Source organism: Lynx rufus, unplaced genomic scaffold (genome assembly GCF_022079265.1).
Source record: "Lynx rufus isolate CCGP_SWC_20201006 ecotype Redwood Valley unplaced genomic scaffold, mLynRuf1.p SCAF_16, whole genome shotgun sequence".
In the NCBI taxonomy this organism is placed as follows: domain Eukaryota; kingdom Metazoa; phylum Chordata; class Mammalia; order Carnivora; family Felidae; genus Lynx; species Lynx rufus.
In genome coordinates, this window is record NW_025814830.1 from 6,124,186 (window position 1) to 6,137,543 (window position 13,358).

Genomic DNA, 13,358 nt, shown 5'->3' on the forward strand with positions numbered 1-13,358 from the left:
TCATTTCCCTTTATTTGATCTTGGAAGGACTGTATTTGCCTCATGTCTTTGCTTAAGGATAGTTTTTCCTCCTAGGCATTTGTTCTGGGCCAGGGTAGTGCTAAGCACGTGATGGACCGTGGTCTCAGGAAATTCTTCCCAAGAGGATTCGGTCCTTCTCACAGGTTCTGTTTCTGTCTTCACCTCACAGTTGAAACCCGGACACAGACCTCGCCCAATGTCTTAATACCTCGCTTTGGTGTTTCTTGGAATGCTGTTTCCTTTGGTCGGTTTTCTGTACATCTGTCTTCTTTTTGCCAGCGCCGTTATAAATTTCGGGGAGGGGTTTTGGCGGTTGGCCTGTTGAGCTAATTATTCTCTTCCAGATGATTTCTAATTCTCCAGGGTCGAGGTTGAGAGTTGGGCCTGGAGTCAGAGAATCCAGGACTCGTTCCAGTTTTGCTCTGTGCTGTGACCTTGTAGGCAAATATCTTCTCCTCCCTGAGCCTCTGTGAAATGGGGGTACCGATGACTCATGACCAACGTGGGTCTGCTACCGCGTTTCAGTGAGGGATGAGTGGATGTGAACTCAGCAGTCTGGTACCTGGCATGGAAGTCGGCTGCTACAGGATGTTTGTAACGAATACTTCTCACTGCTTTGTATAAGACGCTGAGGTATCCTGGCAGGTTTTGTCGTTGAGGAAATCAGGGCCGAGAGGTAAGGCCCTCATGGGGGTGATGGAGCCCCCCCTCCTCCCCAACCCCAGACTCCAGCTCTCTGCCTTCCTTGATAACCTCGCCTCAACTTGTTGAGGCGGTCCCCACTCAGGGCATCTTTTTTTCTTTAACTTACGGAAATTTTCTAGCATTTTCGTTAGAAGAGAAAAGCCATCATCTACACATCACTTGGTTTCACAGTTATCTACATTTTGCCAATTTTGGTTCATCTCACTACATCCCCCATCTGCCTTGCGTATTTTTTTAATGTTTGTTTATTTTTGAGAGAGAGAGAGAGAGAGCACGTGTGCGTGCAGGTGGGGGAGGGGCAGAGAGAGAGGGAGACACAGAATCCAAAGCAGACTCTGGGCTCTGAGCTGTCAGCACAGATCCTGACGTGGGGCTTGAACCCATGAACCACAAGATATGACCTGAGCTGAAGTCAGATGCGTAACTGACTGAGCCACCCAGGCGCCCCTGCCTTGTGTATTTTATTTATTTATTTTTTTTTTTTTTTTTAATTTTTTTCAACGTTTATTTATTTTTGGGACAGAGAGAGACAGAGCATGAACGGGGGAGGGGCAGAGAGAGGGAGACACAGAATCGGAAACAGGCTCCAGGCTCTGAGCCATCAGCCCAGAGCCTGATGCGGGGCTCGAACTCACGGACCGCGAGATCGTGACCTGGCTGAAGTTGGACGCTTAACCGACTACGCCACCCAGGCACCCCGTGCCTTGTGTATTTTAAAGCAGATCTCAGATTTCACGTCATTTGACCTGCAGATTCTTTTTTTTTTTTTTTTTAATTTTTTTTTTTAACGTTTATTTTTGAGACAGAGAGAGACACAGCATGAACGGGGGAGGGGCAGAGAGAGAGGGAGACACAGAATCGGAAGCAAGCTCCAGGCTCTGAGCCATCAGCCCAGAGCCCGACGCGGGGCTCAAACTCGCGGACCGCGAGATCGTGACCTGAGCTGAAGTCAGACACTTAACCGACTGAGCCACCCAGGTGCCCCTGACCTGCAGATTCTTTAGTGCATATCTGTAACTTGGAGATTTTTAAAAATTATTATATTTATTTACTTATTTCTTTATTTATTTTAAAGTAGGCTTCACGCTCAGTGCGGAGTGCAACACAGGGCTTGAACTCAAGACCCTGAAATCAAGGCCTGAGCTGAGATCAAGAGTCCGGTGCTTAGCTGACTGAGCCACCGAGGTGCCCCAACGATTTTTTTTTTTTAAAACGTAACCGCAAAGCTATAATCCTATGTAACAAAATTGACAGTAACTACTTAATATTTCAGATACCCATTCCAAGTGCAGATTTCTCCATTTCCATTGGAGAAATTGACTTCTGGCTGTAGGTGCGTTTCCATCCGGGTCTCAGCACCAGACTGGCTCTTCTGCTCACGTTGAAGTGAGGGGTTGGGGGTGCTGGCGATCGGGCTTCTCGTGTCCCATGGTTGGTTTGCGCTTGGATGCTCGGGTGGGGTGTTGTCTGTTACGTGGGCACGTTACCATGGAGGTGGTGCGATGTCACAGTCTGTTGTGACACCACGTGAGAATGTTGAGGGGAAGGGAGACATAGAGCCCATTTGCTCTTGAGTTCTGGTCAATAAACCTAGGTAGCAAGGACACTGAAAACCATGTGCGAGGCCCAGAGGTTTATTTCAAGAATTTCCTGCCTCTGAAAATCCCTCAGTGAGGTGCCCCCCACCCCCCGAGGCTCCTTCACCTCGTCGGAAAGCGAGGGAAAGCCTCTGTGCCTTCGCTCCCAGTAAACAACTGTCCCACACGGTCGGATTTGGGGACTTCGGCAGTTAGGCCTGTCGTTAACCATTTGAAGAGGCAGAGCCTCCCCATAATTTTTGTAGTTTTGTCCCTAGTTAATGGGTCATTCCGAGCCTACCCAGGCAATTTGTTGAGCGTTTGGGCAGTTAATGGTCATAACCCTGACCTTCACATTAACCTAGCCGCCTCTTGTCAAGGGCTCTCATGATCTTCAGGTAACAGCCACTGCTCCCATGAGTGTCCACCTTTTGGTTTTTTTTGCCCCCACCCCCTTCTCTTTTTTTGCAAACCAGATCGATCCACAAACCCGGGCCCCTTTCAGTTTCCTTCCAGCTCTCTCATCTAGAGAATTTCCATGTCGGGAAGCTTTGTTTTTTTAAGGGGCTTTTGTCCCTTCTTCCTGGGGCTCAGCTCTCCCTGTGCCTTTCCCTCCTGGTCACCCACTCGGTTACTTCCTCTTACCAGCTAGATTAGAGCAGAGGAAGGGGACGTGTTGATTTGTCAGTTTTGTCAGGGTCTGTCGGGAGAGGATAGCGCGTACTCAGTCCGGCCGAGTGTAGCGGGAACTTGTTGGCCAGCGGTCAGCAGCGACCCCCAAGGGGAGTTGGCTGAAGCTTCTCCGTACAGAAAGTGCTTCCTGATGAGCACCCCAGCCAGTTTAGGGCTATCCTTAAACCTGGTAGCTGCTTTTTGTCTGGTACTTTGTGCCTTTCTCACGTCAAGGGCTTTATCCACGTTAATCTCATTTAACCTTAACAACCCTGGTAGGTACTACAGTCACCCCATTCCACAGGTGAGAAAACCAAGGCGCTAAGTTACGCATACCAAGAGCGTAAGAAGCGGAGCTGGTGGTTGGTCACTTGGCCTGCAGAAAGCGGCCCCGTGCCCCACCCCACCAGCCTGCTTTGAAGTCATGAGATTTCTTGACTGCGTGCTGTTTTTGCCAAGCCCGTGGTGTGTGTTGAATTCAGCACGCTCGTGCCCTGTGGAGTGGCCAAATAGGCATTCCTTAGAATGGGCACCCAGATCTAGTCTTTGACCCGAGAGGGAGGAGCTGGCTGTCACCAGCTCTGTGAGTGGGAGTTTAAATGCCCTGGAAGCTTAGTGCGGGAGGCACGAGACAGATCTGACCCTCGGCAAGCCGGTGGCTTCTTCCCGTTCCCTCCTGGACACCCGTTCCAAGTCAGTCCCCCAGCTTGGTCGGTTGCCTGTCCCCGATGGCCCCGGCGGGCCGACCCTGGCGCGGCCATCCTGGGACATTGCCAGTCCGGGCTCTGGGAATAAGGTCGTCCCTGCTCAGGCTGACGCCTCAGGCTTTCTCCTGCTTACTGGTCTCAAGAGGGCTTGGCAGGTCTAGATTGAAATGATTAGCGCAGTGGGGCTTCCCCCACTTTTCTTGAGGGATTATGTCACAGTCTATTAGGCAAGCTCCCTCGGTATTTAATCCCACTCTGACATGGGCTTTGCTGGCAGTCTGTGAGGTGGCACCACTGAAGCCTGGCTGCTGTTCCTGGAGCCTGCTTTTGTGCCCGCGTGTCAGTGGTCCCCGGGGATTTCTGCCCCTGTCCCGGCTGGTTCGGTTTTCTTGGTTTTTGTTCTTTCCCCTTGTAAGGAAGACAGACCCCGTGTTCATACAGAAGTTAAGCTGGGAATTTCCTGTGTTATCAGAGGGCACCCCCTCAGGTGACCAGAGGTTAGCCCAGGGCTCGGAGAAGTTTGAGAGCACAGCATGGCCAGATGGCACTGAGGACGCACAGTGGGCACTGGAGGGTCACCGGCCTGGTGTCCCTTGCAGTCTCCCATTTTCCCTTCGTAAGTCGCCAGCAGGTTTTTTGTTTCTGTTTTTTAAATACTGTTTGTCAGTTTTCCCCAAGTCCGTGTAAAGAAACAAAGTTCTAAGTATTCGTGACCCATTTAGTAAAAAGTTGCGGGGTAGATTCTCACTGAGCCCAGATATCCCGGAGGTGTTCGTACAGGTAACGCAGAGCCCCTCTTTGGCTGAAAGTCTTTGGAGGGTGGATTTGAACACTGTGCTTCCTTGCTTTGGGAAGTCCTTCGGCATTAAAGGGCTTTCTTCAGGAATCATTCTTTTTTTTTTTTTTTTTTTTTTAAGTTTATTTATTTTGAGAGAGTATGTGTACGACTGGGGGGAGAGCAGAGAGAGGGAGAGAGAGAATCCCAAGCAGTCTCTGTGCTGTCAGCACAGAGCCCGATGCTGGGCTTGAACTCCCAAACCATGAGATGAAGTCGGACACTTAACCGAAGGAGCCACCCAAGTGCTCCCTAGGAATCTTTCTTGATGGTGGTGAGGACTTTGGAGTCGCTCGGGTGGTCTTTGTAGCCAGCCCCCAGGTGTTAGGTGTAGACCCGGCCCACGTATTCAAGCAAGCTGGCTTGTGGGTGCGGGACAGGGATGGAGCCTGACCCTGACCCTGGGCAAGACCTTGGCCTGCCCTGTCACGCTGTGGGCGGAGGTAAGGGAGTGTCTGCAATGTCTGCCCTTGACAAGTCCCATCACCTGTCCTCCCTTTGCGATCCACCTGCCTGAGAGGAGAGCGTTCAAAGCGTCTTGCCATCCCTTCCACTCTGATAGGCTTCTTCTGGCTCCATGAGGGTCTTTTGCTCTGGGAGCCTTATTTTCTTTCATCAGGGCTTCTGGGAGCCCGGGCCCTTCTTGTCTTCCTGTGTCCCCTCCGTCCCCACCTGCCCGGAGATTCTGGCCGCTTTTCCAACATGTCCCTCTGAGCTTTTTCCTTTCCAGACCGTTGGTTAAGAGTGATGCGCTTTTTAGCTTTTCTTCATGGAGTACGGCCCTCCATCCCCGCCATCCTCGGTTTGTCTCTGGGCCTTCCTCAGCTCCATTTTGTCTGTCTGTCTCCCTGTGTTTCTCCTGAGGTGTGGCAAGCTGGTCTGCCCACGGTGTTCCCAGCAGGGAGGGACGTGCGTCCTGTTTGCTGCGGGAACCACACCCTGGCGTCCGCCGTGGTTCCAGGCAGCAGGGAGCCTGCCCTGCTCCCTCCTTTCGGCTGGAGAGCTCGCCGAAACCAGTTTCCCCAGTCGGGTGGCACTTTTACTGTGGGCAAGGCCACTCCAGCCAGGCAGCTTGTCCCACACCCCGTTCCGTGGGCCGCACCCAAGCCCAAGCCGGAAGGTGCCTCACTTGTCAGGAATGCCGGCTCCTCCCCGCTTTACTCTGCATCGTTCTTCGGGGCTGCTCCCCACCCCCCACCCTGGCGATTTGCAAGGAGACGACCCGAGACACACGTCGGTCACCTCCCTGACTTGTTTCCTTTGAAACATCTGAACAAATTTTGTGTCCCGCGCTGTGTGTGAGAGAGCTGCCCTTGACCTCTGCCGGGCTGTCCGTGGGGTTGGGGCCGCTTGGGTTTTAAGCTGACCTGACCGCTTTGAATGGGGAATGAGAATTAAGAGAGGCTCCTTGACATTTGGGGAGCAGCGCCACCCGGGGCGGACAAAGGGGGTTGCGTGAGTGAAAGGACGCGAAGGACTCTTGGAGCATCACCAGTGTGGTGTTTCTCTACAAAGCCCCGTAGAACCTGCGGGGGCTCTGGGGGCGGGCTTGTTCCCACTCTGACCCCGGGCCCGTCTGGGCAGCAAGGTCTTTTCTGCCTGGATTAGATCCTTTCATGGTTAGCCTTTCGGATCCTGGGTTCATTATGCCCCTGTTTATGTTCTCTTCGTTCTCTTCTGGGGTCCTAGTTAATGGAGAAGAAAGGATTTTTTTCTCTTCTCGCACACGCTCTTCCATGGTCACGCTTGAGGAACTGTGGGAGCTTTTAGAAAAGATTTGCGGAATTTATTTTATTTTTATTTTTTAAACCAACTCCTGTACTTGTGACAACTGTCTCTGTGGGTTTGGCCAAAAACTGGATTCTTTTTCCAGTTGCTTTCCTTCTTAACCCTATTTATCCCCTTCCCTCTTCCCCACCTTGTAGATATTTAGAATGTTCTGTGGGCAGCGACTGTCATGTTTGGAGAGTGCTTTTATTTTTGAAAGTACTAGGGATGGGGTGATGTGGGGGCAGTGACAAAATCAGGAAATCTGTAGGAAGGGGAGCCAGAAGGGATACCGGGGGTCGGCAGCAGTGGAGTGCGGGGGACCCGACCCCGACAGTTGTTAGGAGGGGACGTCAGGAGGGGTTTGGGGCCTGGGACCCTTCGCTCACCCCTTCCCCTTTCTTCACCTGCTCGGTTGCCCCCCGGCTCCCCAGCCCAGAGCTGTGCAGCCCAGGCTGTGGGTGAGACCTCTGGAGACCAGAGCTTGTCACTGGTAGTTCTTACGGGGCTTTGGTGAAATACATTGTGTCCTTGGGCACAGCCCGAGCCTGCTTGTGGGTCGGGTCCAGGAGACCGGGGGCCGCCTCTGGTTTAGAACCATGGCCCTGTCCCCACTGTACACAGCCACCACCCTCAGCTCACAGGACACATCCATAGGACTAGGACCAAGCCCGTGACCTCAGGCCGCTGTGCACCACTGCACTCTGGGACGGATGCTAATCCGTGTTCCCCGAGAGACAGCAGCCTCTCTGGTCAAGTAAGTCCTGGAAATGCTCTTAAAGCAGGGCTGCGCAGGCTTCTGGACGGTAAGACCTCTGGGAACTTCCATTAGAGCATTAAGCACTGTGATGCCCCAAGGTGGGGATTTCCTCCCCTCATTTGACCACAGAACCTTGTCGCTTTTCTTCTTTAGAATTCGAGGTCCTTGGAGCACTCTGAGAAATACTGACTTAGGGTGGTCCCCGTATCAGTGGCTGCACCTTGAAAATCCAGCGGTGTCGGGCCCCCGCCCGCTGTCCCCCAGCCAGGTTACACGAGAGTAGGCGCAGTCCTTGGGGGGGGGGTGGCCGAGAGGCAGCAGCCCCCAGTCCTCCCGAGGAAGGCCTCGCTCTCTTCCTGTCCACCAGGGCCACCCCGCAGCCCTCGGACATCCCCTCTCACACCCCGGCTTCATACTGGCTTTGGGATTGGTTTATAGGGAAGATGGTGAGTTGGAAGAAGGTGAACTGGAGGATGATGGGGCCGAGGAGACCCAGGACACCTCCGGAGGGCCCGAGAGGAGCCGGAAGGAAAAGGGGGAGAAGCACCATAGCGATTCGGACGAGGAGAAGTCTCACCGGAGACTGAAGCGGAAGCGGAAGAAAGAGAGGGAGAAGGAGAAGAGGAGGTCGAAGAAGAGGAGGAAATCCAAGCACAAAGTAGGTCTGGGAGGGTGCGCCCGGGCCGGGCTGCGTGCACGGGCCGGAGCGGAGCCCCGGGGGCCGAGCTCGCCTCGGAGGCCAGAGGGCACGCGTAATAGTGGTGCTTATTCCTTCCCCAAATTGGATTAACAGTTTTATTTTTCTTTAAAGAGTCAGTGGCTCATGCTCCATTGCCACTAAATGCCCTTAGGTGAGGTGTTTGGCAGGGAGCGCTGGGCCCTTCCGGCACATTCCGGCAGCGTCTGTCCCTGGGCTGACACTGCCCGCAGCGGAATCACTAAGTCCGTTTCTTCTGCCACTGCAGCGCCACGCTTCTTCCAGTGATGACTTCTCGGACTTTTCAGATGACTCGGATTTCAGCCCCAGCGAGAAGGGGCACCGCAAGTACAGAGAGTACAGCCCCCCGTATGCACCGGTGAGTATCTGCCCCGCAGGGGCCCCCGCGGAGCCGGGTAAACCACCCTTGTTTGCTAAGCACTTGCTGCCTGCTGGGCATTCTTGCACCGCGTGTTACGTGGGTTTTAAGCCTGCAAGACGAGATACTGTTTTTATCCCCGTTTTACAGGTGAGGAAAACAGAGCCGGGAAACCAGCCAGGTGGCAGCCTTGTAGTGTAGGAGCTGGGGTTCAAGCCCAGTCGGTGGCTGCTCCTAAGACTTCCCTCTTCTTCCCATGGCCTTGGCAGGACTCAGGATGTCCCCGTCCCCCAGAAATCTGCTGATTTATCCTTGGTGTAGCTGACCGTTGTCCACCATTGAGAAATGACCTGTTGTGGAAAATTGGAGCAAATTATCTCAAGGGCCGTAGAGTCAGAAGTCAATGTTTATCCTGTTGTAACACGGAGCTTAAACGGGCATTTAGATTATTTGTTTGGTTTCTGTACTGTTTTTTCTCCCCAGCAAAATCGGTAAGAAAAATTGATGTAGATTTTCAAGTTTTGATGAAAAATGCTTTTAAAGTTAGTAGCTCTAAAATACATACATCCCTGTGTCCCATGACTCAGCATCATCTGTCCTAACGAATAATTCAATCATATAATGTTACACTTGACATTGATATGCTAGCAGAGATTCAGACTTTCAACCTGAGACAAGAAATGGAGGGAGGGCACACCACAGCTTCGATTAGGAACTAGAGTTTGAGGCTTTTTTTTTTTTTTTTTTTTAAGATTTTATATTTAAGTAATCTCTACCCCCACGTGGGGATCGAACTCACAACCCCGAGAGCGAGAGTCACACGTGCCACTCACTGAGCCAGCCAGGCATCTGGGGTTGAGGGATTTTAAGGTCTGCTAATGTAGTCCTATGTGTCTATATACTTACGTTCTGTATTTTCTCATAACGAGTGTGGATTTTTTATTTTTTTTTAATTATTTGTTTACGTAGGCTTCACACCCAGCACGGAGCCCAACATGGGGCTTGAACTCATGACCCTGAGATCAAGACCTGAGTTTGAGCTCAAGAATTGGATACTTAACCGACTGAGCCACTCGGGCGCCCCATGAGTGTGGGTCTTTTAAATTAATATAGATTGTTTCTTAGAACAGTTTTAGGTTTGTAGAAAATTGAGCAGATGCCTTAAATGTTTATTTACTTTTTTTTTTTTAATTTTTTTTTTAACGTTTATTTATTTTTGAGACAGAGAGAGAGCAGGAAAGGGGGAGGGTCAGAGAGAGAGGGAGACACAGAATCGGAAGCAGGCTCCAGGCTCCGAGCCATCAGCCCAGAGCCCGACACGGGGCTCGAACTCACGGACCGCGAGATCGTGACCTGAGTTGAAGTCGGACGCTCAACCAACTGAGCCACCCAGGCGCCCCAATGTTTATTTAGTTTTGAGAGAGAGAGAGAGACAGAGAGACAGAGCATGAATGCGGGGGGCGGGGGTGGGTGGAGAGGGAGGGAGACACAGAATCTGAAGCAGGCTTCAGGCCCTGAGCTGCCAGCACAGAGCTCTATCGATGCGGGACTTGAACTCACGAGTTGTGAGATCATGACCTGAGCTGAAGCCGGAAGCTTAACCTGAGCCACCCACGTGTCCCTCTCCTGTTAACGCTTTACGTTATTATGGTACATTTGTTGTAATTGATGAGCCAGTATTGATGCATGGCTATTAATCAAAGCTTATGGTTATAGTAAGGTTTCCTCCTCTGTGTTTTACAGTTCTTTTGTTTTCGACAAATGCTCATGTTATGTATTCACCATACACTATCATATAAAATAGTTTCAGTTCCCTAAAAATCCCCTGTGCCTTACCCCCTCCCTCCTCCCTGAGCCTCTGGCAACCCACAGTCTTTTTCTGTCTCTGTTGTGTTGCCTTTTCCAGAATGTCAGAGAGCTGGACTCCTACAGCGTGTAATTTTTTCGGATCAGTTTCTTTTACTTAACAGTATGTGTGTGTGGTTTTCCCGTGTCTTTCCATAGCCCCGTGGTTCATCTCTTTTTTTTTTTTTTTTAATTTTTTTTTTTTTCAACGTTTATTTATTTTTGGGACAGAGAGAGACAGAGCATGAACGGGGGAGGGGCAGAGAGAGAGGGAGACACAGAATCGGAAACAGGCTCCAGGCTCTGAGCCGTCAGCCCAGAGCCCGACGCGGGACTCGAACTCACGGACCGCGAGATCGTGACCTGGCTGAAGTCGGACGCTTAACCAACTGCGCCACCCAGGCGCCCCTCATCTCTTTTAACCAATGAATAAGACTCCATTGTCTGGATGGACCCCAGTTTATTTGTTTACTAAAGGCCATCTTGGTGCTTTCTATTTGTGTGTGTGTGTCTGTCTGTCTGTGTGTGTGTCTGTCTCTGTCTAACTTCATCCGATATCTCTTTGCACTAACACACTTTCGAAAGCAGCATTTAATAGCTTTCTAATTTGGTTGCCAAGTAGATTATTAATTGAATTCCAAGGCCCCAAGAAAAGGTTGACCAAGGAGCACCCCTCTTGGGGGTGCCTGGCTGGCTCCGTGGGTGGAGCGTGCGACTCTTGATCTCCAGGTTAAGTTCGAGCCCCACGTTGGGTGTAGAGATTACTTTTATTTATTTACTTACTTACTTATTATTTTTTAAATATTCATTTTTGAGAGAGCAGGGGGAGGGGGGCAGAGAAAAAGGGAGACAGAGGACCTGAAGTGGGTTCTGTGTCGACAGCAGAGCCTGATGTGGGGCTCGAACTCACAAGCCGAAGTCTGCCGCTGAACCGACTGAGCCACCCCGGCGTCCCTAGACGGCATCCCCTGGACGGCGTCCCCTATAAATAAACAGATGGATCGATAGGTAGATAGATGTGGGCATCTTGGTGGCTCAGTCGGTTCAGCGGCAGACTCTTGATTTCAGCTCAGGTCATGATTTCAGTTTTGTGAGTTTGAGCCTCATGTCGGGCTCTGTGCTGACAGCACAGAGCCTGCCTTGGGATTTTCTCTCTCTGCTCCTCCCCCACTTGCTCTCACTCTCAAAATAAATACATAAAAAGGCGCACCCCTGTTGCCTACCAGGCCTCCTTCCCAAATGAGATTGCATATCCCTGGGCAATAGCCCTTTCTCTCCCCTCCCCAGTTCTTCAGGGATCGTGGGGTCCGTGTTTCTAAATTTTCTTTCAAGCCGTGGCCCTTTTTGAAGAACAGAAACGTCTGAGCCCACCGCCCAGCTCTCGCTTGTCTGGGAACCAGTGCCCCGAGTGCTGGGGGCTGGTGTGTCGCCGCCGGGGTGGCAGAGGCCCCCAGACAGTGCATCAGTTAAGGGAACAGCGGGGATCTTGGCAGTCCGGGCCCAGGGCCCCGGGGCCGCCTCACGCCCTCTCTCCATCAGTCCCACCAGCAGTACCCCCCGTCGCACACCACGTCCCTGCCCAAGAAGGCCTACTCCAAGATGGACAGCAAAGGCTACGGCATGTACGAAGACTACGAGAACGAGCAGTACGGGGAGTACGAGGGCGACGAGGAGGAGGATATGGGCAAGGAGGACTATGACGACTTCACCAAAGAGCTGAACCAGTACCGGCGCGCGAAGGAGGGCAGCGGCCGGGGCCGAGGTGAGGCCCTGCCGCCTCTGGGGGGGCGGGGGGGAGGGGGTCCGAGCAGATCCGCGGCGGGGGCTCGGGGTGCAGCGTGGGGCCCAGTGCTGCCGAGCCTCCGGTGCGGGAGGAGAGACCGGCAGTGGTTTCGGTGCAGGGGTGAGTACAGGGGAAGGGCGGGGGCTGCACACGCAGGGCCCTGAGAAGAAGCCCCAGTGCTAGGCCTGTGCTTGGGACACAGCCAGGCTGGCGGGAGGCGGGGAGACGCCCTCGTGGCTGAGGGTTGTTTTCTTCATTCACTTCCTGCTCAGCTGTGAGGAGCGAGAGAAGGGACAGCTTGTCAGATACAGGCCAGGGTAACGGACAGCTGGCTGCCCCAGCCTCCTCCCCACTCCTCCCAGCTCCTATCACCCAACAAGGTGTGCAGCCTCTGAACCTTGAACTGTGGCAGTTAGGAGGTGAGGGAGGGCGGAGCACCGGAAACCATCTAGAACTGGCTCCTGCCTGCGAGGTTTTGCAACCCACAAGGGTTCCTGGGACCTTATAGCTCAGCAGTACTTAGCCCTGACTAAGGCCCAGCTTATTGTTAGAGTGGCTGCTCATTCATTTTCTTGGCAAGTCTTCCCTGGACAACTCCCTGGACAAGCTCTGCTCTTTGGGGAGATTCTAGACCAGTGCCGTCCGATAGAAATACAGTGTGGGACACCTGGGTGGCTCAGTCAGTTAAGTGTCCAAGTTAGGCTCAGGTCATGATTTCATGGTCCATGAATGCGAGCCCTGCATTGGGATCTGTGCTCACAGCTCACAGCCTGGAGCCTGCTTCACATTCTATGTCTCCCCCTCTCTCTCTACCTCACCCCACTCGTGTGTGCATGCTGTCTCTCTCTCTCAAAAAAATGATTAAACCATTTAAAAAGAAAAAATATATAACACAAATCACCGTAGAATTTAGAATTTTCTGGCAGTCCCATTGAAAAAATAAAAGGAAACAGATGAGATTAATTTAAATTTTTTTTATGTTCATCCATTTTTTTTTTAATTTTTTTTTTTTTAACATTTATTTTTGAGACAGAGACAGAGCATGAACACGGGAGGGGCAGAGAGAGAGGGAGACAGAATCTGAAACAGGCTCCAGGCTCTGAGCGGTCAGCACAGAGCCCAACGCGGGGCTCGAACTCACGGACCATGAGATCATGACCTGAGCCGAAGTCGGCCGCTTAACCGACTGAGCCACCCAGGCGCCCCTGTTCATCCATTTTTGAAAGAGCACAAGCTAGGATGGGGTGGAGAGGGGGCGGCGGGGGATACAATCTGAAGCAGGCTTCAGGCTCTGAGCTGTCAGCACAGAGCCCGATGCGGGGCTTGAACTCATGAACCGCGAGATCATGACCTGAGCCAAAGTTGGATGCTCAACCGACTCAGCCGCTCAGGTGCCCCAGATGAGATTAATTTTAACAGTTTATTTTATTTACCTCATATTCTCCAAATCTTACTTTAACACATTATCCAAACAAATAGATGTGGTATTTTATGTTATGCCTTTCTCTCTCTGTTTTCTCTCTCTCTCTCTCTTTTTAATGTTTACTGCAATTGTATTTTTTTGTTAATGTTTACTTATTTAAAAAAATTTTTTTTTGACATTTATTTAT

The 13,358-nt window shown here is 51.8% G+C and overlaps 1 protein-coding gene across 8 annotated transcripts in view; it reads left to right on the forward strand.

The window, feature by feature from the left end:
- Positions 1 to 13,358, forward strand: part of ZC3H4 (zinc finger CCCH-type containing 4) — a 45,500-nt gene that overhangs the window by 11,609 nt on the left and 20,533 nt on the right. For 7 of the 8 annotated variants that reach the window (XM_047077776.1, XM_047077775.1, XM_047077779.1 and 4 more), the window contains 3 exons: positions 7,483 to 7,702; positions 8,010 to 8,120; positions 11,505 to 11,727. In XM_047077776.1, the coding sequence (XP_046933732.1) occupies positions 7,483 to 7,702; positions 8,010 to 8,120; positions 11,505 to 11,727 (554 nt within the window). Of the gene's footprint in view, positions 1 to 6,677; positions 7,042 to 7,482; positions 7,703 to 8,009; positions 8,121 to 11,504; positions 11,728 to 13,358 lie in introns of those variants that run through there. The other variant, XM_047077777.1, reaches the window with a different exon arrangement.